This window comes from Rattus norvegicus, chromosome 13 (genome assembly GCF_036323735.1).
Source record: "Rattus norvegicus strain BN/NHsdMcwi chromosome 13, GRCr8, whole genome shotgun sequence".
Lineage (NCBI taxonomy): Eukaryota > Metazoa > Chordata > Mammalia > Rodentia > Muridae > Rattus > Rattus norvegicus.
In genome coordinates this window covers 103,734,515-103,761,142 of record NC_086031.1, presented here as the reverse complement: position 1 = coordinate 103,761,142, position 26,628 = coordinate 103,734,515, and the positions used below count along the sequence as shown (strand labels likewise).

The 26,628-nt window shown below is 42.3% G+C and overlaps 1 protein-coding gene across 5 annotated transcripts in view; it reads left to right on the top strand.

The window, feature by feature from the left end:
* The first annotated feature begins 211 nt into the window (after positions 1-211).
* Positions 212-26,628, top strand: part of Cenpf (centromere protein F) — a 45,588-nt gene continuing 19,171 nt past the window's right edge. For 3 of the 5 annotated variants that reach the window (XM_039090400.2, XM_039090398.2, XM_063272055.1), the window contains exons 1-11: positions 212-366; positions 3,453-3,646; positions 4,629-4,825; positions 5,752-5,849; positions 6,236-6,327; positions 8,241-8,526; positions 9,600-9,802; positions 16,277-16,402; positions 17,810-17,938; positions 20,227-20,349; positions 26,360-26,495. In XM_039090400.2, the coding sequence (XP_038946328.1) occupies positions 3,485-3,646; positions 4,629-4,825; positions 5,752-5,849; positions 6,236-6,327; positions 8,241-8,526; positions 9,600-9,802; positions 16,277-16,402; positions 17,810-17,938; positions 20,227-20,349; positions 26,360-26,495 (1,552 nt within the window). In that variant the 5' untranslated portion in view covers positions 212-366; positions 3,453-3,484. 5 annotated transcript variants of the gene reach the window in all.

The window sequence follows — 26,628 nt, the reverse complement described above, 5'->3', positions numbered from 1 at the left end:
CCTCCTCAGCACGCCCAGCGGCTCAGGGCCACCCTTTTGAGCATGTAGTGCCCGTCTCTAGGCAACGCCAGCCCATCCAAAGTCTGCTTTGGCACCGCTTGTTTTTAAACAGTCGTCCAAAAGAACCAATCAGAGGAGGCTCACCGAGGATGCTGGCGCGGATTGGTCGACAGCCTTTAGCAATGGCCAATAGGCGTGGAGACTAGCTGGGAGGGACCGGAAGTGAACGACAGGAAGAGGGGCGGTGGCCGCGGGCAGTTTGAATCGCTCGTGCTGGGCGGCAGGTGCGGCGCGCTTTGTGAGGAGCTCGGCGGTGAAGAACCCGGGGTTCTCGGATCCCTGAGCCGGGTTCCGAGAGGCGCTCAGGTGAGCAGCCCCCCCCAGCCCGGAATCCCCGTCCCCCACGCGGCGCCCCATCGGAGTCCCTCATGGTTTCTTGTAGCTTCATTCTCGCTTAGCGGCTTTGGGTCGCCTGGGTGCCAGGCTGTGCTTTGTGCTCAGCAGCCAGAACTAAATAGCACTGGCAGGATTCTGACGGAGGACAACCGTAGAAACCCGCCAGAACCTCTTAGGACCTGAGGCGGGCGATTGGCCCTTGAAGCGAGCCCTCCGCATAATTTAAGACATACTTTCCGGTGGAAGTCCTTTTAAACCTTCACCTCCGACGTTTTGCTTCATCTTTCGTCTTCCTCTCAGACCCTGCCTCTTCAATCTTACTTTTTTGGTTTACGGATTTTTACAACTTTTGCTCCAGTGACCCAATTTAGGTGGCGGTCAGATGGTTCCTTACATCGTCAACACCTAATCGCAAGTAGGCAGGGGATCGGTGTGGTGTATTTATATGTAAGCGTAGGCGAGGTAGAAAATGTATATATGTGTTTTAATGAACATAGTAAAAAATGCTCTTTAAACACCCAAGGCTAATAACCAGAACTCTGACATCTCTCACTCAAATAACAACCCTAAAACCCCATGATGCCCACTGGACAGTATGTAAGTGGAGACGAAACAGTGCTCTACTCTGAGTCTCTGAAAAGACGACACCTTGGTCTGCCCTCAGGATCCTAACCCTCGAATCAAAAACTTCTGTTGGCTTTTAGGGCCTTAGGATGTGTGTAGTCCTGTTTCGATTTGATGTCTCAGGATCAAGTGGTATCCAAGGGAGTCTTCCCCTTCTCTGAGAAGAAGGGGAGGTGTTTGTGAGGTGGGGACTGGGCGCAAGGGGTGGGGTGGGGAACTACCATTAGGATGTAAAGCGAGGGCTGGAGAGATGGCTCAGCGGTTAAGAGCATCGACCGCTCTTCCAGAGGTCCTGAGTTCAATTCCCAGCAATCACATGGTGGCTCACAACCATCTGTAAAGAGATCCGATGCCCTCTTCTGGTGTATCTGAAGACAGCTACAGTGTACTTATATATAATAAATGAATAAATAAATCTTTTAAAAAAAAAGGATGTAAAGTGAATAAATAATAATTATAATAATAATAATAAAGAGAAAAAAAATACATCACATAGGTGAGCAGCCATGGGAAGACAGGCTTAGGAATTTAAAGTATAAATATTGTATAATAATCCGCAGCATAATGAAATATAACTTTTGTTATACTAACTACATACATAACTACCTTCTTGTTTTCAACAAGGTGTGACTACAAACAAACGTACATAGCTGTTTGTAGGTTTTGAATTAGAGAAGAAGCCTGCTGCATTTCCTGCTTGTATCTCACTAGATTGTTCTTTCTTGTCTTGTTGACCATGGCTTTTTTCCTCTCTGTGTAGCCCCGGCTGTTCTGGAACTCACTCTGTAGACCAGGCTGGCTTCAAACTCAAGAGATCCGCCTGCCTCTGTCTCTCAAGTGCTGGGCTAAAAGGAGGATTTGGCTGAGGAATCTTGATGTAATGATTTCGGTGGCTGGCTGAATAGTTAAGACAGTTTTGCGTGTGGTTTTGGTCTAGCGTACTCTCATCTTGAATGGACAAACTACAAGCTGATGTCTTAGAGCAGGGTCAGTTGTTCTTTGTCTTAATTAAGAGGCCTTTGATTTCTTTTAGAAAATTTTGCGGGAAATTGGGCGTGGAGTTACAGATGTCTTCTGAGAAATGAGATCTTGGAAAAAAAAATCATGAAGCTGGCAGCAGAAACTGTCTTCAAGGCCCTTATCTAACATGCCAAGATCCTTGTTTCTCTTTAACTTTTGGAAATATCTTTTCAAAATATTTCCAGTTAGATACTGTCTCTATACGTACATGGATGTGGCTCAGAAGGAGGTGATCCACATTTCCTTTGTGTCCTAAGCTGAAGTATGTTTTTGGGGAACTGATATAATAGTTAACACATGTAGGAAATGTACCAGGAGATGCCATTCTAATGCTCAAGGAAGTTGCCAACATTATTCTCATAATTGACAAAACCAAGACAAAGACCAGTTGCATTTGAGTGACAGCGGCAGGGCTCGAATTGCCCTTTGAATCCCTGTCTGTGTTCCTTTTACATGTGGAGCATGCCTCTGTCACCTTTGCAGTGGTCCTGGCAGTAGCCCGGACTTACTCTTGACTAATGCATGCATGCATCAGTCTAACAAACGATGCAGCTTGGAAAGAGTTAGACGTCTGTGAGAGCCTGACTGGAAGCTGACCTGTTAGACGTCTGTGAGAGCCTGACTGGAAGCTGACCTGTTAGACGTCTGTGAGAGCCTGACTGGAAACTGACCTGTTAGACGTCTGTGAGAGCCTGACTGGAAGCTGACCTGTTAGACGTCTGTGAGAGCCTGACTGGAAGCTGACCTGTTAGACGTCTGTGAGAGCCTGACTGGAAGCTGACCTGTTAGACGTCTGTGAGAGACTGACTGGAAGCTGACCTGTTAGACGTCTGTGAGAGACTGACTGGAAACTGACCTGTTAGACGTCTGTGAGAGACTGACTGGAAACTGACCTGTTAGACGTCTGTGAGAGACTGACTGGAAACTGACCTGTTTAGGAATCACAGAAAAAGCTTCCCTGAGGATTAAAAGCAGTGGTTCTCGAATGGTAGGGTTTTGAACCCCAGAGGGGTCACGTTTTAGATATCCAGCATAGCAGATGTTTACATTAAGATTCATAACAGTAGCCAGATTACAGATATGACGTAGCCATGAAATAATTTTATGGTTGGGGGACACCACAGCATGAGGAACTGTAGTGAGGGTTCGCAGCGTTAGGAGGATTGAGAGGCACTGCTCTAAAGTGCGCATGCTGACGATGGGGAGAGGGAGAAGACCGTTTGGAGATCATGTGGTGCTTTCCTTTCATGCAGGTAGATCTGTTTCACCTGGAAACATTACAGCAAGGCATTTCTGTCTTCATATAAAGCAAGTGGCTACGACTTTAAAACTGAAAAATAAGAATAAAATGAGGAAAGCACAGAATGTTATATAATCTTAAAGTTTCTTTACTAACTTTTTTTTTTTTCCAGTTTACTTCTAGATGCTTTAAAAATAAAACAAGATGAGCTGGGCGTTGGAAGAGTGGAAGGAAGGTCTCCCGACCAGAGCTCTTCAGAAAATTCAAGAGCTTGAAGGACAGCTGGACAAACTGAAGAAGGAGAAACAGCAGAGGCAGTTTCAGCTGGATTCTCTCGAAGCCGCGCTGCAGAAGCAGAAGCAGAAGGTATCAGTGCGGCAGGCGGCCTCCTGCTGGGTCCTCCCCTTCTTTTCCCTTTCCTGTAGGAAGCAGATCTTGCCATCTCCAGGTGGTATCATCTCTCCCTCTTCAGATGTTTTCAGTTGCCTCTGATCTTCTTCATCTGTGGCTTTATTGCTGCAGACCTGCAGATATTTAGGGCTTCATTTCATTCTAACTTAGGTTTGGGAAATAGCTTTATTGCCGCGTGTGAGAAAGAAGGTCAAGTGTCTGGCCTCAGAGCTGGATCGAGATAGTTTTATGGTATTTTACAGTTGAAATGGAGATTGCTGTCTAACAGTGAGCTTTAAAAAACTTTGATGTTCCCAACATCATCTCTTCTGGGGTATTAAATGAAAACCTTTAAAAAAAAAAAGCAAAACCCCTTTAGCCAACTATGTAGTAGTACAACTATGCTTGTGACTTCTAATATATTTTTGCTTATGGAGGGATTTTTAATTCCTTTAAATAACTGGCTTCTTCATTAGGACTTGAAAAGGAATAGTCAGGAAAAGTTATAAGAGTTATTTTAAAATTCTTTTTTAAAAATATATTTGTGTGTGTGTGTTGTGTGTGTGTCTGATTGTGTACCACATGTATGAGGGCTCAGAAAAGGACATCAGATCCCATAGAATTGGCGTTGCGGACAATTGTGAGTCACGTGACGTGGGTGCTGGGAATTGAACCCAGGTACTTTGCAAGAGCAGCAAGTTATTCTTACTGAGCCATTGCTGCAGGCTTTTGTTTTCAAATTCTTTAGAGGATGTTAAAAGATAATAAAATGTGGACTTTATAGAACTTTGTGTCTGTATATACAGAGTTTGGTCATTTAAAATTTCTTTGTTCATGAAGTGTCACCACCCCCTCCTCAGGGGTTTATTATTACTATGGCATCACAGAAAAGTTAGAGTCAGATTTATGTGTAATACTTGGTAAGTACATAACTATTTCCTTGTCAACAATCTGTTAGGTTGAAGATGGAAAAACTGAGGGTGCAGACCTGAAAAGGGAAAATCAAAGATTGATGGAGATATGTGAAAATTTGGAGAAAACACGGCAGAAGCTTTCTCACGAACTTCAAGTTAAGGAGTCACAAGTGAATTTTCAAGAAAGTCAACTGAGCTCATGCAAAAAGCAAATAGAAAAGCTGGAGCAGGAGCTTAAGCGGTAACTGTCTGAGTAACGTAACATTCCTGTGGACTTCAGTGCTGAGGCCTCAGACTCCACCTGAGAGCTTGGGCAAAGGCTGAGGAATCCTAACTTGTAGCTAGGCTCACATAAGGAAGGTTAAAACTTGTAGTGCTGAGGGTCCCAATATACAACACCTGCAGACAGGCCACACTGGAGAGAGCCTCATTTGTCACCCCTTGCTTTTGCCAGGCACTCAGGGAAGCTAAAGCTGCCAGAGATCAGCTGGTACCTGCCTATAATTTCTCTCTGTAATTTCGATGGAGCAAAAGAGCCCCTAAAGTTAGATGGATAGCATTTCTAGCCATAGTCTTTGTAGATGTATTATGTTAATTTGTATCTCTTTATAAAATGCCGTAGAATTCTCTAAGTTATTTATTTGTGTGTTCGTGCACACATGGTGAAGTCTTTGAATAATTTTTGGTAGCCATTTCTCTATGAGTCCCAAGGATCAATCTTGGATTGGTGGCAAATGTCTTTACCTACTGAGCCACCTTGCCCATCCCAAGTCTCTTATTTTGTAGTGATTATCATAAGTAATGTCTCCATTTTCATAATTAGAACCTATGTTTGAATAATACCACTTGGCTTGTGTTTCTGAAGTTCTTTCTGTGTCTTTTTTTGTTTTTTGTTTTTGCTTAGATGGAGTGTAAAATACGGTCGGACTGTATCCCAAGCCCTCTTTACTTTGCTGCTAAAGTCCTCGTAGGACTTTATAATATTTTGAAAGGTGGCTACTTCCTTTTACATCTGGCTTAAGAATTAGCTCTTACTAAAATGTCGAATAAAAGGATTTTGAGAGCATAATTGTCATACACTTCTCTGTTCTTTGGAAATATATGGCATTGGTATTCTGTAGTCTTTGTTCTAATCTGTGCTCTTGGTCTCTTCGGCTTTTTAAACAGGTGTAAATCTGAGTTTGAGAGAAGCCAACAATCGGCAGAGGTTTCCTTAAACCCATGCAGTACACCCCAGAAACTCTTCACCACTCCACTCACACCAAGTCAGTATTATATCTGCTTAAACAACTCTGAGCTCTAAATTATGAATTAATGATCTAGTCCAAATTTGTACTTCCCTTTTAATTTTAGTGTTTCAAAAATGTCATCCCCAATTGCATGTTTGTTGAGTTATGTTGATCCATTAGGAGTAAGCATTTACCTCTATATTTTACCCTTTTGCAGTATGTTTCAAAAGAAATTTTGTTTCAGAATATAGGAGACACCTGTTTTCATATATGAGTAATTTGATCAATACTTTGACATATTGCTCCACAATGTTCTATTAAATATTAAGATATTCAAGACTTTGCACAATCATTGCTGATCTTTTAATTCTTTTATGAAGTCATTAGTTGACACAAAATCTTATTTGGTTGTCTGGGTTTAGGTTCCACGTATGAAGATCTAAAAGAAAAATATAATAAAGAAGTTGAAGACCGGAAAAGATTAGAGGCAGAGGTTAAAGCTTTGCATGCGAAAGTAAGTTCATTATGGTCCCTGCCAATGAACATGTACTTACAGAAACCCTTGGCTGTAGCATATGGAGAGCGATTTGCTGTATATAGATCCATCCGGTTTATTTCTCTTACCTTGAGAAAAACTCCAGGCTTCATTGGTAGTGGTTATTTTCCTTTGTTTTAAAAGTAGGGGCCAACAAGATGGCTCAGCAGGTGAGGGCCCTTGCTGTGACATCCTGACTTTTCGGGTCTGATCTGTGGCAGCCATGGGGGAAGAAAAACACTGGACTCCCGTAGCTGTCTTCTGATGTGCACAGGTGCAGCGGTGTGCACATTAAACTTAGGAAGTCTGGGCTTGGTGGAACATGTCTGTGATCTCAGCTCTGAGGAGACTGAGGCAGGAGGGTCTGGCATGCCGAGCCATCCTGAGCTATGTGGTTAAGACCTTGTCTTAAAATCAAAACTAAAGACTCTAGGTGAGGTTAGTTTTATCTGCAAATATTGAATGTTCATGGGGGTAACCAGGGCCGTTTTATCTTATTAAAACTAGATAAGGACCATGTTTGGAGAGGGAAGGTCTGGGGACTTATTCCTTATTCTTAATGCTTGCTGCCGACTCCTCTCTGTGCACTGCAATTCTGTCAGAACTGTGGGTTTTGAGAGTTGTTATTGGTAAAATTTTTATTTCAGAAGAGAATGCTGGCAATGTGGTGTCCTGTTTGCTTTGGTAGTTGCCAGTAGGTTTTTCTGTTTGTTTGTTTTGTGTTTTCAAGACGTAGACTAGACTCAAACTTATATGTAGCTGAGGATTGCCTTGAATTTCTGAACTTCCCACCTTGTTTTCTGAGGGCCAGGGTCACAGAGGCGTGCCACTGAACTTGGTTTATTCTGTGTTGTGGATAGGCTCAAGGACTTCATGTATATTGGCCACATACTCTACCAACTGCACTGAACCCTAGAGAGAGACTCCATTATCATATGGGCCAGTAAACAGAGAACTGGTGAGAGAATTGCTTAAAGGCAACAAAGACATAGGCATTTAGTGAGATGTTACAATTCAAACAGCTGAAGGCAGGCTTTATAAGTAGGGAACTAAATATTGAGGATCAAAAGAGACCTATTTCTTTACCTATCCTTAAAGCTTGTTTGCAGTCACCAGGAGTTTTGTACCAAACGTACTGCTTACCACAATAAATAAAAGTAAAGTTATCCAGCTTGTCTTAGAGACATGCACTTCCTCATTTGGTACCAGCTCTACCCCGATGTTAAAGGAGTGTGACTTTCTGTAACCATTGACTCTCCAATGGCAGAATAATGCTTGCTGAAGAATTAACACAGCGTCTGCCTCCAAGGCTCTGTGTTATCAGAAAGAAGGCAGAAATACTGTAGAGCACGGGCTACACGCAAGTGTCGATATAAAACAGCACGTGCTGCTCCTAGGGGATTACCAGGTATGCAGCATGAGACTGGTGACAGTTCTATAGGTTGGTCTTGAGAGGTAGGTGGGGAAGACAGACAAGCAAAGGAAGCCGGTTTGGGACTTAAGATGGAGGTGGATCATGGTAAGCATTAGAGCCGAGGTTTGGCCCTTAGGAAGTGGTGGATCTGTCTCAGGTGGTCGTTCTTGCTCGCCTGAGGAACGGGTGAGGACACTGCATTACCAGGTCTTGGCACTCAGGATGTCCTGCATCTGTTTGGAGTTCACCGTCAGCCTGCTGCTCTTCCTTGTCACTGTGGGGTTGTGGCTTTATGTTCTCTTTGAAAAGAAATAGCCCTGAGTGTTGAGAGTTCCAGGTTTGTGGGTGAAGGTAGGGCAGTAATGAGCTTGTAGAACATAGGCAGGGTCCTGGGTTTGATCCCCAACACTGGGGGAAAAAATAAATAAATTTTAAAAAATGAGATTTCTAAAGAGCTCTAAAGAGTTTGTTTTTGCAGAAAGCGAGCCTGCCTGTTTCCCAAGCCACCATGAATCACCGGGACATTGCAAGACATCAGGCTTCATCATCGGTATTTTCGTGGCAACAGGACAAAACCCCAAGTCGCCTTTCATCTTGTTCTCTGAGAACCCCACTACGGAGAGATGTCTCTGCTGCTCACTTTTTGGGGGAAGAAGTGACCCCTAACAAATCAAGTGTTCAGATAGGGAGAGGAGACTGCAGTGGCCTCCCTGACGATCCTCATTGCTCTCAGCCTTTGCATCAGGCCAAAGCCCAGAATCAAGGTAACTTTCTGACAAATTAAGGTTGAATGAAGGTTTTCCTAGATAATTTTAGTCTGGGGTGTGCACTGTATATTTTGTTAGACACCTTTCTAGTTCATATCCTAGACTCGTGTTGTGAAATTTTCCATTTCTGTAATGACAAAAGACATTGACAGTTTTGGAGAAACTTGTATTTTTATTGAAACATAGTGCTGTTGGCCTTTAGAAGTAGTGTGAAGACTTTGATTTATTTTCCCAGAAGCAAAGAGAGAAGGTTGATTACAAGTCTGCACTCCCCATGTATCTCGCCTGTGCTCTTAGAATGAGCTGTGCTCTGGCCAGCCTTGGCCAGAGGTGTGGCCTGTGTGCAGAGCAGTTCTGCCCTGCGAGCCAGCCTGTCCATAGGGAACAAACCTGTGACCGTGGCTGCTGTTCCACACTACTGACAGCCAGCCTGCAGGTGGTGTTGTGCACTCTGCTCTGTGGACTCTGGTACTTCCCAGTGCTGGGGTACATGGACAGTTGTCATCAGTGTGTGTGGTGAGAGCTGCGGTGCTGCCAGTGTCCTTGGAGCCAGCACTGTGTGGGGGAACAGGGAGGGACTTGGCTGTTCATTTTGTGACTATGTGAGATTTACACTATTGTTCTTCAGTGGAGGCAAAGCTCTTGGGTACTGTAGGGGGTGAGCATTCCACTGCCCAGCATGGGTTTGAATTGATATGGACATAAAGCAGACCTTAGTGTCCAGGGTGTAAAGTTCAGTGGCGACTTTTCAGAGGACATCCCCTGTGGTAAGCACACCACTACCATAGATACTGCTTGTAAAGCATTCCCTTCCCGTGCGCCTCTGAAGGCGTAAGGAAACGTATTTCTCTTTTTCTATATAAAGTATTCAAATTCATGTGTCAGTGCAGAGACTGGCTGTTGAAGTTAAATCTAATTAAGGTAGTTTCTGTATTTAATGTAATAAGACTTATCTCACTGAAGATTTCGGAGTAGGTAAAACCACTAAGTTGTGAACAGTTTGTGAATACATGTATATCTATCTGTATATATCATATAAATTGGAGTGTGGTTTTCTTTTGTGCTTTAAGAACTAAAAAGCAAGATGAATGAGTTAGAACTACGCCTGCGAGGACAAGAAAAGGAAATGAAAGACCAAGTGAATAAATTCCAAGAGTTACAGCTACAACTGGAGAAAACAAAAGTGGACTTAATTGAAAAAGAGAAAATTTTGAATAAAACCAGAGATGAAGTAGTGAGAACCACAGCCCAGTATGAGCAAGCAGCAGCCAAGGTACTTGACTTTTCCATGGATGACTGAGAAAGGGCTGGCTTTTTACATCTAAGTTGACAGAATAATTCTGAGGAAAGGCCTTTGGAAGCCCATGTTGGTGCTGCTGAGGCACGTGAACTAGTAGTCGTGGTCAGGTAGTGATAGGACCTGTCTGGCCTGTGCCCTTGAGTAAGTCACAGTGAGCAGTGAGCACTGATGGGAGAGGAGGAAGCTGGAGAAGCTTCAGGACACAGAATGGGAGCTAGATCATCTGCCCCTGGGACTCAGTAGATCATGGGAGCTAGATCGTCTGCCCCCAGGACTCAGTAGATCATAGGAGCTAGATCGTCTGCCCCCGGGACTCAGTAGATCATGGGAGCTAGATCATCTGCCCCCGGGACTCAGTGGATCATGGGAGCTAGATCGTCTGCCCCCAGGACTCAGTAGATCATGGGAGCTAGATCATCTGCCCCCGGGACTCAGTAGATCATGGGAGCTAGATCGTCTGCCCCCGGGACTCAGTAGATACGTGTGGCCCTAGACCTTTCTTAAGGCTTTGAGTGAGATCATGTTTAACCCAAGCCTTTTCTTTTTTTTTCTGTCACTAGTTCTTCACTAAGTTCTTTATTGAGTGTCTGCTGTCTGTTCAGCGTTGTTCAAGGCCTGGAGATAGGAAGAGCAACAACAATTATTGGAGGCAGAATATAGTAATAGTGAAATAAATTCAGAAAATAGTAGTGTAGTAAATAAACACGTTTTTAAAGAATTACTATGTGGTAATAAACATCATGGAGAAGTGAATTACCTTCCAAAACCAGCCATGATGGACTTGGTACCTTCTGGGGCAAGTCTCTGGGCCCAGTGTTTGGCTTATTTTGTCATTCTATGTGGAAGACCCACTTCCCTCCACTCTCTGCGTTTTCTTGCCTTCGCCTCTGGCATCCTACATTCTTCTTAATGTCATGATTTATGTCCTAGGCATGGGGTTCTTTCTGTTGGCTATTAGAATTACAGAGAACCCCAAAAAAGCAATGTCTGAAGTGTTCTTAAGGAATTGTTTTTCCTTTAATAAATAACATTCTGAGTTTATAGGAGAAAATCGCTGCAGTAGGCCTGGGTCTCTTTGCTTTCCAAGGCCAAGTTCCTTTTTCTTCCCTAATTAAAATTTTGTTTTAAGTAATTGAAGGTGCACATTCAGTTACATGAGGTGCTAGCTTATTAATGTGGCAGACTACACTGATTGGGTTTCAGATATTTGAAAGGAGCCTTATGTGTTTAGAAAAAATTCCACATTGATTATGGTATGTAATTTTTTATTTAGATGTGAATCTTATTTGCCAGTAACTTGGTAAGGATTTAGGTGTCTGATTTTCATGAGAGAGATTTATTGTTTGGCATTTCTTTTTTCCTTCCATCTTTGTATGATACTTGTTACCAGGGTAATTTCAGCTTCATAAATGAGCTGGGAACTGTTCTGTTCTATTCAGTCTTCTGGAAGAAGAAAGTGCCATTGTTTTAGTTTCTTCTTGGATGCAGTAGAATTTACTAAAAATCACCCAGACCTACAGATTTCTTTCATGGAGACTTTAATATTTATACATTCAGTTTTTTAAAAATATTTATTTACTTTATATATAAGAGTTCGCTGCGGCTGTCCACAGACGCATCAGAAGAGGGCATCTGTTCCCACCACAGATGGTTGTGAGCCACCATGTGGTTGCTGGGAATTAAACTCAGAACTTCTGGAAGAACAGTCACTGCTCTGAGTTCTCTCTGCAGCCCTACGTTTGTTTGTTTGTTTGTTTGTTTGTTTTTAAAAATAATTAACAAAATTATGTTTCCTACTGAAGGAATTCTAATGGTTTCTGGTTTTAATCAGAGTTGTCAAATTTCTGTATTTCTTTCTCTTTCCTTCCTACTTAATGTTGCCCTCTTTGAAGTATGTTTTGCATATAGTTAGGCTTTTAATTCTTTACTGTTGGTGAATTTAGCTCATTTACATTTAGTGTAACTATTTGTCATGACTTAAGCCTGCCAGTTTTGTTTTGCTTTCTGTTTCTGTTTTTTATTGCTTTGTTTCTTACCTTTCCAAGGATTACATAAACGTTTCGTGGGATTCATAGGCTATTGGTATGTTCATTTTGACAGCTTTAAATATGACACACTTCTCTCCCTTGTTTTGACCCTACCTCATTTGTAATAGTCTTCAATGTTTTCTTAACATACACTTAGAACTATATTGACTGTATTAAATTTTTTAAGTCAATTGTCAGATGTTAAAAAATGTCAGAGATTATTTAATTGTTGCTTTCTTGTGTTTTCTCCCTTTCCAGGGTTTTGGGTGTGTGTTTGTTTTTTGATCATTACTTTTCTGCTTAAAGTGCTTCCTGTTGGATTGTTTTAGGGGGTGTGTGCTGGCCATAAGGTCCTAGTTTTCCTTTCCTTGAAAATGTTTTAATTCCTCTTCATTCCTGAAGGATATTTCTGGGTTGAGGTTAGCTCATTTTTGTTTTGTTTTCTCCCAGGGCTGTGTTTATATTTGACTTGAACGCTCTAGTTAGCCTCCTTCCTTCTTTCCACGCACAGTTTATTTCAAAGTAATGTTCAGAATAGGCCTGGTCTATCTTTTTTCAAAGTGATGTTTAGATGAAAAGATTGGGGTAATTTTTGTAAAGATTTTGGCATGATACCTGGGTCAGGGTGAATTTATAATATTAATTGATACCTGGGTCAGGGTGAATTTATAATATTAATTGCTGTTATCATAACTCACTGAGTTTATAGTTGACTTAGCTGATTTTGGCTCTATCTCTGTCTCTGTATCAAGAACTAGCATCAGTCTGTTTTGGTGAGAAAGGATCTTTGTGGTCTGTCATTTTTGGTGAGCTCTCTTATCAGAGTATTGTTAGAGTTTTTCTTGGACAGTGCTTAGAACTTGGCTCTTCATCTCATTACTGTGCCTCCAGGTTAGGACTTGGTTTTATTTCTGTGCCTTTCGGATGTCATTTTTCCCCCAGTCAGTTTCAAATCTTCCCAACTGAAAACTCAGTTCCATTTTCCTTTGTGCCTCATGAGAATTTGTTAAATGTTCTGCTTTATGTTGTGTGTCATTAGAATTGCTTATTTTACAAAATGGAGCTCTGTGCTCTCAAGTGATTGAGTGCTTGCTTATAGTTTGGGTCTTTTCTAACAGTTTGCAAACTTCAGTTTGAGGCTGGCAGGGAGTGCTCAGGGCCATAAGCTACATGCTTGCAGGAACCTGAACTTGTGTTTTTGAGCATTGGTTCTCAGCCTCTGGGTCATGCAGGGCTTTTATATTAAACATCCTGTATAGCAGATATTAGACTATGATTCATAAGAGTAGTAAACTTACAGTTATGAAGTAGCAACGAAAATAATTTTATGGTCAGGGGTTTCCACAACATGAGGAACTGTGTTAAGGGTCTCAGCATTAGGAAGGGTGAGAAGCACTGCCTTAGAGTAGTGTGGAGCGCACATGACATCTAGTGGCCGTTTACTTACACATGGGCTGTGCATAACTGGTACCTCAGTGACATTCAAAATAGTTTTGAATGAAGTATAAATACCTTCAAAGATGTTTTTATCCACCCTGCCTGTAAAGAAAGGATCGAAGTACCTTAGGAATGTATTTTTGCACTTCGAGGGAGTACCAGTAGAGGGCGCGAAGGGTCCATTTACTTTGTTTTGTTTTTGTTTGTTTTTGGTTTTTTGTGAGATTGCCAATCATCCAAATGCCAGTCTGTCCTCATGGCCAGTGACCTTTGAGCTGCCTATCCATTTCCATATGCTGAGGACAGCAGGTTCTCAGTCACTGTGTCTTACATTTATATTTACTCTTATAAATCATGCAGTATTATTCTTTGGGAATTTAAAAACCTTAAAGATTATTGTAACAATGGAGTTATTATAATGTCTGAGGCAGAAGGTAGATTTGATGTGTTGGCTTAAGCATGTAATGTTTTCTGAGGCTAGGGAAATGGTTCATTTGGAAAAGTGCTTGCTGTGGACCTGAGTGGAGTCCCAGCACCGACATAAAAAGCTGGGAATTCATCTGCATGATAGAGTCCACATATGCACACATGTAAAACATTCAGTGTTTTCTGTTGAGAAAGTGTTCCATTGTGTAGCTCAGACTGGCCTCACACTGATGACTTTGCTGTCTCAGCATTGAATGCTGAAACGTGCCACTACGTGAAGCTCACTCTTATCTTCCTAAAGTTCTGGTTTTTCCAAAATCATTTAGTTGCCATTGAGCAGTTTGGTACTGTTCATCTTTGCTTAGTTAATAACTGACATTTTGTCTTCCAGCAAGATATTGCATAGTGTTTTCTTCAATCCTCAGATTTCCAATATAGTACTCATAATGGTGTTAAATTAGACTCTGGGTGGCTGAGCAGATGGCTTCCTCAGTAAAGTGCGTATCACACAGGCCTGAGGGCAGTAGTTTAATCCGTCTCCAACACTCCTGCTTAAATGACTTGTGCACATAAATGGGATTTGTGAATTGATTCAGTGGGTGACAGAAACTGACAGCCTGAATTCAGTCCCTGGAGCCCATGGTAGGAGAGAACTGACTGCCTCCCTCCCAGAAGCTACTCCCCATCACATGTGCACACATAGTAACTCAACATGTGCCTGTAGTCCTACCACTGCGGGCAGAGTCGGGTGCAGGCAGAGGCAGAAGGACCCCTGCTGCTGGCTGTCCAGGCTGTCCAGCTGAATTGGTGAACTCATCCAGTATCATTGAGGGACTGCCTGAAAAACTAAATGGAGATCCATTGAGATGGAGAACACTGATGTTGACTTCTGGTCTCCATTTGCACTGCTCATGTGCGCCTTTCTACACATTGCAAACCCAGGTACACATACACTCAAACATGTCTGTATTGCTAGAATTTCAGAGAAAAATACTAATGAGGAAACTTACTAAATCGAGGCTTCTCACAGAGTGGAGAACTCTTTCCCCATTAATATAAGCTTTCTTTTTTTTTCCAATTATTTATGTACATGGGTGTTTTGCTTGGATGCACGTCAGTGTGTGGGTGTCAGATTCCCTGGAACTCGAGTTTAGGCAGTGAGCTCGTATGTGGGTGCTGACATTCTGTCCCTCGGGAGAGCAGCCGCACACTCACCTCTGGGCCGCTTCCCTAGCCTCGGTACAGCTCTCTTGTCACTACTTAAGTATGGTGTTTGGGGGTCAGCTATTTTAAGGATTTGAACTAAAGGGATGGCTTCAAGGAATGGAATGAATCTCAACACATTAATGACTAAAACAATTTTGTTTAATTTTAGGAAAATACCCCAAATTTTCATGTAATTTTAAAATGGGCAGATAAGTAAGACAGCAACAACATATTCTTTCTGTTGCTTTTGAGAGCATAATTAGAAAACAGCTGTGGTTTCCTGGGGTCTGGGAACCTCTAGAAATGTAATGGCATAATGAGGATTATGGAAAGAAGTGGTTTATTTAATATTTAAAGTTTTTCACAAAAATTCATTATGGGCTGAGTATGGTTGTACATTCCTATAATCCCAGCACCAGGAAGGTAGAGGCTGGCAGATCCATGAGTTTGAAGCTACTTTGGTCAATGTTACAAGTTCTAAGCCAGCCAGGGCTGCATAGTGAGGGACCTTGCTTGAGTGGGCGGGGGGGGGAGTCTTGTCTGTCTGTCTGTCTTCTAATATGATTGCAACAGACTTTCATAGGACAGCAAGGATCTTGCCCTAGTTATTTTATAGCTCCTAAATCACTAGGCCAGTATCACTGTCTGATTGTTAATAGATGTTCTGTGTGAAGGAGGTCAGAGGACAACTTGAAGGAGTGAGTCCTCAGCCTAGCTGGAACAAGAATTTCTGGGTACTTCTCATGTCTCCATCTCTCATCTTGCCATGGGAATGCTGGGTTTACAGATGCACACCTGCTCTTCATGCAGGTTCTGGGGACTGGAGTCAGACCGTCAGCTCTCAGGCCTAGTGCTGCCTTTCGATCCGCTTACCACGCAGTGGTGTTGCCATGCAGTGGTGTTGGTGTGTTCTAAGACTGCTGTCTCCTTTTCCTGTGGGGCACACTGTGAATTGTTTTAAAATGCACTAATGTTTAACCTCCTTGTTGATATTTCCTCCATATAAATATCTGTGTGCTTATAGAATCAGAGTGACCTTAGGATTTGGATGATGAATATAAACCTGACTTTAAGTGAAATAAAAAGGCCAAAACATGGTAAACATGAAATGGACTGTAGGAACTACAATTTATTTGTATCAATATGTTTGTAGCCCTTGCTGGCCTGGAACTCACTATATAGACCCTACTGACTTTGAACTCAGAGATCTGCCTACCTCTACCTCTCGTACTGGGTGGGTTTCCAGGTATGAATCACCACACTGGCCTAGACTAAAATTTCTTAAAACACAAAATTCAGCTTTCTTCTCTGAGTAATTAGTCTTGTGTGGAACACTTTTATCTGTTATCAGTGTACTGCCTTGGAACAAAAGCTGAAGAATTTGACGGAGGAGTTGAGTTGTCATCGACAGAACGCAGAGAGTGCTAAACGTTCTCTGGAACAGAGAGTTAAGGAGAAAGAAAAGGAACTTCGAGAGGTAAGGTGACAGGGCTCATGGAGGACTTTATATGAGACAGACCCATTGGCTTTGCAGTTTGAAGGAAGAACTGTTTTTTTTTTTTTGACTGAGGACATCATGGAGCACACTTGCTTTGTGAACATAAGGCCACTGCCGTTGCCCTCACCATTCCTCATCATCCACTTCTTTATTTGCAAGGACGGACATGTTTTTGGAGTTAGCCTTCTTTATGGGCTTGAAATTTAGTACTGAGTAGGAAAGGAACATCTTTAAGCTCATGCTCTACGGTGAGAGGATTGCCTCGTGGTTTTCAGTTGTCTTTTTGAGGCGTGAGTTAGTTAATCACCTAATCTGGTGTTTGAGGTGGTCAGGGGTTCATGGGGGCATGGTGGAAGTACTGTGTCAGTGTGGGTTGTTCTGGTGATTCAGTCTGAGCATAAATGCGCATCGACATTCCCTTGGTTGCCAAGATCAGCAGTCGCATTTCCTTCTTGTTCTGTCAAATGGAGGCAGTTGTCGGTGACTGTATCTGGCTGAACATGGGTTTATTTAGTCCAGGCCCTGTGAACCACGGGTCCTTCTGCTTTCACTGCCCAAGTGCTGGGTTAGGTGTATGGTGTCACCATGCCAGATCCTATAGCCATTGGGGTTTTTTGTTTGTTTTTTTAAAGCATGTCTGTAGGTGTGTGGGCACGTGTGTATTTACAGATGTACATACAGATGCATGCACATGTGTGGGTACATGTGAGTACAGATGCACATACACATACATGCACATGTGCGGGCACATGTGAGTACAGATGCACATACACATACATGCACATGTGTGGGCATGAGTGAGGAGGCTGAAGTTGATGCCGAATGTCTTTTTCTTCTTCAGTTACTCTCCACTTTATTTTTGGAAGCAGGGTCTCTGAGTTGAACCTAGAGCTGGCTGGTCTATTCTTATAGCTGACCAGCTTGCCCTGGGGATCCTCTTTCTCTGCATCTTGAGTGCTGAGATTGCAGCTAACTACAAGCCTGCCTGGGTTTTCTGGGGTTCCTGGGGTCCATGCTCATACATGGATGGCAAGCATTTTATATACTGAGCCATCTTCCTAGCACCTAAGCCTACATTTTTAGTGTGTTCTGTGCTAAGTTGTATTGATCGCAGCTCAGCTGTTTTTTCCTGCCCTCCATCCTTCAAAACTGAGATAACTAAGATAGGTGATAGGTGAAAAGAGGCTGGCTTCCATGTGGTCGGCTGGTGACTCTGGTTATCAGGAGTCAGCATCATGGGTGATTGTGGCGTTCAGTAGATGGTCAGTATGACTCCTGCTGTCTCTTGCACTTTGCAAATAGCATTGCCTGGTAGGATGTGTGGGCTTCCCTGTGCCTGTGATCACCTTTGGTAATGGTTGGTTGGTGTGATGTTTTGCTTCTTAGGAGCTGTCCCGACAACATCAATCTTTCCAAGCTCTGGACCATGAGTACACTCAGATGAAAACCAGACTTACCCAGGAGTTACAGCAAGCCAAGCATTCGCTCAGCGTCCTCCAGCTGGAGCTGGAGAAGGTAGGGTGCAGACCTTAGTTCACACAGTCCTGCACACGTGCTGCCTCTGTGTCTTAGTTGACTTAGATTTTGTGTTAACTAAAAGTGAAAAGCAGAAAAAAAAATGTGACATTTGATACATTTGAAAAAATGTAATATTTCAGGTTAAATATGTCATTTTTTATGGTGAAAACTTTCAAAATCCTTTGTCCCAGCATTTGTGCAGAGCATAATTCTTATGTATAGTCACCCTACTGAGCAGTAGCACACCAGATCCTGCTCCTGTCCAACAATCTTTAGAACCTGAGAGTCATCCTTCCCTTCCTCTGATATCCCCATCTCTGAAATGACCATTTTCTTCCCGACATCCTTGAGATCAGCTTTTTGGTACTCTTGATATGGAAGTCAGTCTAGGTCTCAGTCTCTAAGTTCCTTTGTTCTCTAAATTCTCTCCTTAGTTCCCTTTCAAAGTGAAAACAATCTTTATGGCTCAGTTTTCTCAGAAAAAAGGTTGATAAGACTGGGTTTGTAGTTCTGAATCTCAGTGCGCATCTTTGATATTCTGGTCATTATGGGATCTGTAACAATGGGAGGCTGTCCTAAGTAGTTTCTTCCCCCAAGGAGTTAAAGCTGGGCCAGTTATCAGTTGACTTATTTAAGATGCCAGGTTTCTGGCTTTGCATGCTCCCTATGTTATGATGGCTCTTGTTCTATGTCTTCAGTCTACAGCGTTCTACCTTTGTGAGCTGATCATAAAATTCAGCCATTGTTTCTGAATGAGGACCTCCTTTGGTCCCCTGTATCTCTCTTTCTAAACAGGAATTACAGTCTTCACCGTGTGCAGCCAACACTTCTAGGTCCCCACAGTTCTTGCTTCATATCTCAACCTAGTCCATCAAAACTACCGACTCTACCTTTGTTGACATACAACTGTGTGTGTTTGTATTTTATAATGTATATGTGTATAGCCCTGTGTGAATAATAGTATATTTTATTTTTTAATTTAATATCTTTTATTTAAAAAGTAAAAAGATGCATACAATATATTTTGATCATATTTTACCTCCTTTCTCTTCTTAATGATTTCTAGATCTACACTCCCAACTCTATATCTTGTTGTGTTATTTATAACCCTTGAGTCCATTTTGTACTGACAATGTACTCCTGAGTATGGAGCAGAGTTGACCTGACAGGGGCCACGCCCTTAGAAGGCTGACTTTCCTCTCTCAGCAGCCACCACTTGTTCTTTGCTCCTCAGGTAGGGATGGGAGGGAGCTGTCTCCTTCTCCCCATCCATGCTGGAGTGTGGACGAAGTTGATCTTGTGCAGGTCTTGAACACGCAACTGTGGCTGCTGTAGCTTTATGACTCCAGAAGACATGTCTCACTCTGGTTACCCCCACCCTCCAGCTCTTACAGATTTTATAGCATGTGGTCTTGTCACCATCACCTGTCAGGGACTAATTGGTCTTCCACCCCAGCAGGTTTTCCATGTGCCCTTCCTCTGAGCCAAGAGTAAATTTGACTTTGTCGTCAGTGTGTTTTACCATGTCCACTGCAACATCCCAATCCCAGTTCCCATTCTCAGTTGCCATGCTAGCCTCCTGCCTGCCTCCCAAACCCCTCTCCTGTGTAGTCACTTACTGCCCCATTGCCAGGCCACATCTTTCTTGGGTGGCATACTCATGTGCCTTCCCTGATTCCTTGTGACATTCATCTCCTGGCCTCTCCTCACTTGCTTCATTTTTGCCATGTGGCCCCCTGGCTATCAGCTCAATATACTAAGTGGGGACATCCTCAGGCCTTGATTACGATGCTACTACTGGGCTGCTGTTTGCTCCTGAGTCGGGAAGCCTTTGCTTCTGTATTAGCATCCCTGGTTGCCACATCTATCCTCTATCTCTGATACTCTGCTTTCTGTGGTTTGTTTAATTTCTTCCTGTAGTGTGAATATTTGAGTGTGTCTCTTGCTCATTTGTGTACTGTTGTAATTAGGCCTATGATGTTCTGAAAACATGGACTTTTTCTTGTTATTTTCCTTAATAAAGTAGCTACTTACATAGCACTCATAGGTAGTATAGAGATGATACAAAATTCACAGGAGGATGTGCATAGGCTATAGGCAAATTCCACACCACTCTATGTAGTGAGGGGATGATCACCCATTTTCTCTGTCTGTCTGTCTGCCTCTCTCTCTCACTCTCATCTCTCTCTCTCTCATCTCAACTTTTTTGTTTTTCTTATTCTTTAAGAATGATTATTTGCAGAAAACATGCATTCAGAACTTGGTTATTTTTTTCTCTATTGTAGGTCACATCAGTGAAGCAGCAGTTAGAAAGGAGTTTGGAAGAAATTAGGCACAAGTTCAGCAGAGCAGAACAAGCTCTTCAGGCGAGTCAGCTCACAGAGAATGAGCTGAGGAGAAGCAGTGAGGTATGTCCAGGAACAGATCCCACGCAGGATAAAAAGAGAAAACTCTGTGTGTGTGTGTGTGTGTGTGTGTGTGTGTGTGTGTGTGTGTGTGTGCCCGTGCGCATGTGTGTCACACCATGCTCATGGAGGTCAGAGAACAACTTGTAGCCATTGGTCCTCTCTTCATCTTTATGTGGGTTCCCAGGATCAAACTGAAGATTGCATCTTTGTGTGCTTTCTCCCTGGTGCAGAAAGGGACATGGAATTATTTGTCAGTGCTTTATTACTACCATACATCTTTTTCCTTTTCCAGGTGTTAATGTAAAAGTTTTATATATGCCAAATGTCCTTATTTTTTTTTATTTTGAAATGATTACTCATGCATTTAGCATGAGGAATTAATATATGATCAAGTCTAAAGTTTTTCATTTACACGTATGTATTATTTGTATACCAAATGTCCGCTTGCTGTCCAGAGAGGCCAGAAGAGGTTGTGAAAGCCTCCGTGTCCAAAGCAAGAGCAGCAGCTGCTTCTCTGAAGCTGACTGAGCGATCTCGCTGGTTCCTATGGTCACAAGTTGTGAAGTTGCAGTTATCCATCTGTGGGTCAAGATCCTTTGGGGGAGGGGGAGGGGGGGTAGAATGACTCTTTCATGGGGGTAGAATATTAGATATCCTGCATATCAGATGTTTACATTATGGTTCATAAGAGTAGCAAAATTACAGTTATGAAGTAGCAACAAAAATAATTTTGGGCTGGGGATTTAGCTCAGTGGTAGAGCGCTTGCCTAGGAAGCGCAAGGCCCTGGGTTCGGTCCCCAGCTCCGAAAAAAAAGAACCAAGAAAAAAAAATAATAATAATTTTATGCTTGAGGGTCATTACAACGTGAGGGTCATGGCATTGGGAGGATTGAGAATCACGGTTTTAAAGATTATTTTAGACCACTTGAGAGGTGGAATTATGAAAAAAGAAAGGACTTGTTTGTAATTTAAAGGGAGTAAACTGCTAATGTGTGATTATTATTTAATTTTCCTCCTTTCTTTCTTATCTGTTTATTTGGCAGAGTCTAAGTTGTCTGGAATAGCCTAAAGCCTACTAAGTACTTAGCACAGGGCTCAAATTACAGATCCCAGTGCTGGCATCACAGGCCTGTGCTGGCACACATGTGCTCCTTTGGTTTTGAGATACATACACTCAGGCTGTGTGTCCCAGGCTAGTATAGAGCCTGCCTTCTCTACCTACAGTGCTGAAATATGAAAACCTTCTTGAAGGATTAATTTGGAATTACACAGTGTTAAAAACCCCAATGGAAATCATAGACTTAAAGAAATGACCTTAGTTCAATCTCTGGCCCTGTCAAAAAATAAATAAATAATATAGTTATAAGTGGATTTATTCTTTAGAAATGAACATTGATCTTAGCGTCCAGTGTGCACCCTGTAGAGAGAGATACCTGTTGTGCCAGGCAGTGGATGAGGGCATGGTATGGGAGTGTTCTGAGGATTTAATTCCCACACATGTCAGTTTGGCTTCTCTGAACTTCCCTGGTAGCCTGGAGTTTGTTTTAAAGGACTTAATTAAGAAGCATTTAGAAACAGCTGATGGATGGGTTTGACTAGAGCCACAAATTAACAAAGAACAGTAGAGGAGCAGTAAAGGCGCGTCTCAGGTGTTACAGGAGGAATGTTTCCACTACTGAGCCGCTTTGTCATCACTGAGCCTGCTAATGATGAAAGAAAAAATAATTTTGTCCATTACAACAGTTCCTTATCTAGGTGATAAAGTCTAAATATATTTGTCCCCATGGTATTTCACTGTAAATGTGAACACCTGTCATAGCAAAGATGACGTTATTAAAGCAGCCAGCAACAAAGTGGGAAGACTGCTGGGGATGGGGTGGGGGCGTTCAACTCCTGTACTCTGCGTGGAAAACATTCAGTCAAATCCTGTGATGGGTTCATCTGCAAACATTTCCAGTGCATGTTTATTGCAGTAAAACAAATGTTTGCCTTTTGGCCAGTGGGGACCAACCAACAGATGCTTCTGCTAACATTTCCACAGGCAGACTGGCATGAAGCTCTTCCCTCTGTGAGCCTCCCTTTTAGCCAGGAACTCTCCTGCGACTTGACTGGCTGCCTGTTCAAACATTCTGTAGCACTGTCATGTGGTTCAGTCTAAACACCTTTGCCGGAACTTGTGGGACATTTTAATAGTCTGGACATTGTCCTGCAGGTGTTCCTGAAGGCTTATTTGGTCTCCATGGGGTCTGGTTATGGTGCCCCCTCTAGTTCCAGACTGCACCACTCTGCATTACATGCCGATCATGTTCAAATGAACACAGTCGTGTGGAAAGGCTCAGCACACGCCAATATACAATCTTACTATTCATCTTAATTTATGCCTATGTCTGCCCGTGAGTATTCTTTTGGAATAAAACAGTATGAGTTGAAATTCAAGGCTTCCCTGCCTCTTGTACTTTGAACTGTGGTTGGGTTCAGAGAAGCAACTTGTCAGTGTTACCTTGGGGTGATCCCTTTCTAGTCTCCAGACAGATGCAAATGATAGCCTTCCCTTTCAGGACTATTCATGATTAAGTCCATTGTTTCATATAAAGTGTGTGGCCCAGTGCCCTGCCTGTAAATGTTCAATAAACCATGAAGGTCCAGGATGTGCTTGCTGTTTTTGTTTCACAAATATCAATGACCTTTGATGTTACAATTATTTGTGATTACTTGTCAGCCCTGAAGGGTCATGGCCAGGACACGGTGCATTTGAGCATTTTCATATTTCGTATCTAATTGTAAGTAAACACAAACAAGTTCAATGTGCTTATAGGTTTTGGATGCTGAAATGAAGTGACAGTTGTACTGAAATTTTCCTTGACTGTGTTTAGTAAACTAATGTACTTCTCGCAATTAGAAATTATAAGCTCTGGAAATGTGATTTAATGGCCCAGTCAAGGGTAAAGTTAACATTTTGTATCAAAGTGACGCGCAGATCAGATAAGCTGCTCACCCGGCTTCTGGTGCCAGCTTCCATCACACTGGGGTTTGGCAGTAAAATGCCATCGTTGACAGGCAGGATGAGGAAATGCTTGCTTGGGGACCTTTCTAGGCACAGGGATTTGTATTGTATTAGGTCCTCTAAGGAGTGTGGTCTGGCAGGCAAGGATGACAAAGTAGAAGGGAGGAAGCACGTCTTCTGCATCCATTTCATTCCCATATAGCTCGCCTTCACCCAGCAGGGGACATATTGAGCTGTTCTCATGGATAGGATCATGAAATGCATACCCGAACTGCCTGGCCCTAGCCAGTGATGCTTCCCTCGCTGCTCCTAAACCAAGTTGCTCTGGGTAGGGTTGCTTGATAAGCTCTAGTGTTGGCTGGTGCTGTGGAGATGGCTGTTTTCCAGTGTATTGCCCACTTTTGCAAATCACGTGAGGACAGAAGAGATGCCTAGGAGACTCTACCCTTGTATGCTTAACTCATCGTGGCTAATGAGCTACCCAATCAAGACTTAAGTGGCTGTAGCCTCATGGAAAACTAATTGCTGATGGATGGCAGCCTGTGCATCCATTTTCAGATGTTCATTTTCTAAATTCTGGCCTCTTAAAATTCTTGGGTTGGTTGCAGTCATAGCATTATAAGCCTGCTGGGTCCCAGGACTGGCTGAACATTCCTCTGTTAGGAACCAATATTTATGAAGCTAATACCAGAATGGAGAAAGACGCCCTAATCTTTTCATTGAGCTTGCTGCTTCCTTATGTGTCTGCAGTTATGGACTAACACAGAGAGACCAATAGGCATGCAGACATAGCAACCACCCGTCCCCAAGACCCCAGCCTCATCTTCTGCGGAGGTACATGCACTGTTTATCATGCACTGTCTTCCCAGCTTCCTTTTCAAGGCCCTGCTTTGATTTGATTATAAAAATAGTAAGTCAATCCATGATTCAGCCCTGATGATCATGCAACTGTTACATTGGGGGAAGAAATAGTAAAAACAATGCCCCACTACACATGTCGAAGTACTTAAAGTGTTCTATTACATCTGTGATCTCATTAGATGAGTGATCGTTCTTAGAACAAACACGTGATTACATTTCTGTGGTTTATTAATGCTAATTTTAATCAGTTACATGATTTTTTTCCTTGTAAGCTTGACTACTGACGCTAGTATGCAGGTTATCTTCTTTTTGCCTTAAGACCTTTTGTAGCTGTCCTTTAGTTCTCATTGATATTTTAATTCCATAGTCCATTTGCTAGTGTTAGCAAGACAGGGTCAGAACACAGGAGACAAGAGTGTATACTGACAACAGGCTCTGTCTCATCTTAATGACGGGATGAATGTATATACATGAACACAGCAGCTGCCAGCAAGTTTTCAAGTACTTCTAGTAGCCAGATTCTCCCTCTTCTTGAATTTGGCTTTGTTACATGGGTACCCATCTGCTGGTAGTAACCAGACTGATAATTGAAGGCAGTCTTCCAATATAGCATCGCCAGGGCCATCTGTTTTCTGACAGTGCAGTGGGGTTTTGGAGGATGGGTCTTAATTGTTTCTTTAAGATTCAAAAAATGTCTTCCTACTTCTCAGAAGTGTATTTATGAAATGTAATTTAAAAAATGCCTTACGGGGGGGTTGGGGATTTAGCTCAGTGGTAGAGCGCTTGCCTATCAAGTGCAAGGCCCTGGGTTCGGTCCTCGGCTCCGAAAAAAAAAAAAATGCCTTACGGATTTCATTTCATAAGAGTGTGAGATATACTTAAGTTCTTTCAGTTGGTGGTGATATGCCAGTTCTTGAGGTAGTGTGTGATACAGGTGGATGTGACTTTCAGATATTAAAATATTATTAAAAGTTTCAAGGGGTGCCTTTAATCCCAGTGTTCAGGAGGCAGAAGCAGGTAGGTATCAAGAGTGAGGCTAGCCTGGTCTACATAAATTAGTGTGCAAACTCAAACACCTCAATTCAATCCCTGCAACTAACCCACGTGGTGGAATGAAAAAACTGACTACCCCAATTTGTCCTCCTGTCCATGTAAGTGCCATAGCATGCCCTGCCTCTCCAGTGTGTGCATGCATGGTTGCATTTGTGTGCATACACCAACAAAGGTTGTAATAATAAAGGAAAAAGAGTAAAGGAAACAAGTTTAAGTGTGACTGGGGTGTTTTGATGTCTTAGGCTGTTAAGGAGGAATAACAATGTTTTTATTTGGTGTGTTCATTGGTGATTTAGTTTAAGAATTCCTGACATAGTGGGATGAAATTGCACTTTTATGTATGTATGAGGATTGCTTTGCTGTGCACATGTGTATGAATATTTAATGATGGACCCAGTGAACCCGTGAGTGCTCAGGTTCCCTATCCAAGATGCATTCTGTGCTAGCTTTTGCTGTCACATACTGAGTGACATACTGAGTTAGCTCTGTTAGGTATGTATTGAATGACTAGGACACACCATGCAAAATCCTGCTGAAGGCTGAGATGCTATTTTATTGATATATGCATTTTCATAGTATACATTCTAATATACGTACTTGACTGCTCTAAGCTATGTTGTGAAAGCATTTATTGAAGGAAATTTCATCAATAAGGGAACACTTATGATAGTAAACCTTATGCTGCTGTTTTTTCAGTGAAAAGCAAAAATTTGTCCTCGGAACATTAGTGTGGCATATTTTTAAAAAATTTTTTGCAAAGCTATTTTTGACTAATTTGGCTTGATAGAAATCTGAAACTCTTGTCTTTAATTATCTTATACATAGGCTTTCTCTTCTGAGCTAACTCTTTAACAACCAGAAAGTTTGAAGAAGCATATTTCCTGAAGGTATAAGATAATTCTTAGACTTAACTTGGTATCTGCTTTTGTGATGTAATTTGATTCAAATAAGATGATTCTTTAATTAGATATTGGAAAGGAAAGTTCATTGCTGACTGAGACACAGACAGATCTGTGAAGGACCTTTATTAAGGCAGAAATTGTGACTCTCGTGAGCATTTGTTTAGATTAAAACAAACTAAATATGTTTTAGGAAATGAAGAAGGAAAACAGTCTCATTAGGAGTCAGTCTGAGCAAAGGACCAGGGAAGCCTGCCGCCTGGAGGACGAACTTGGTAAAGTCAAAGTGTGTTTGAGTCAGAGCCAGAGTTTTGCAGAAGAAATGAGAGGTGAGTGTAGTATCATTAGAGTTGTCTGTGTGTACGTGTGCTATGGTGTGTGTGTGTGTGTGTGTGTGTGTGTGTGTGTGTGTGTGTGTGTGTGTGTGTGTGTGTGTGTGTGTGTGTAGGTCAGAGGGCAACT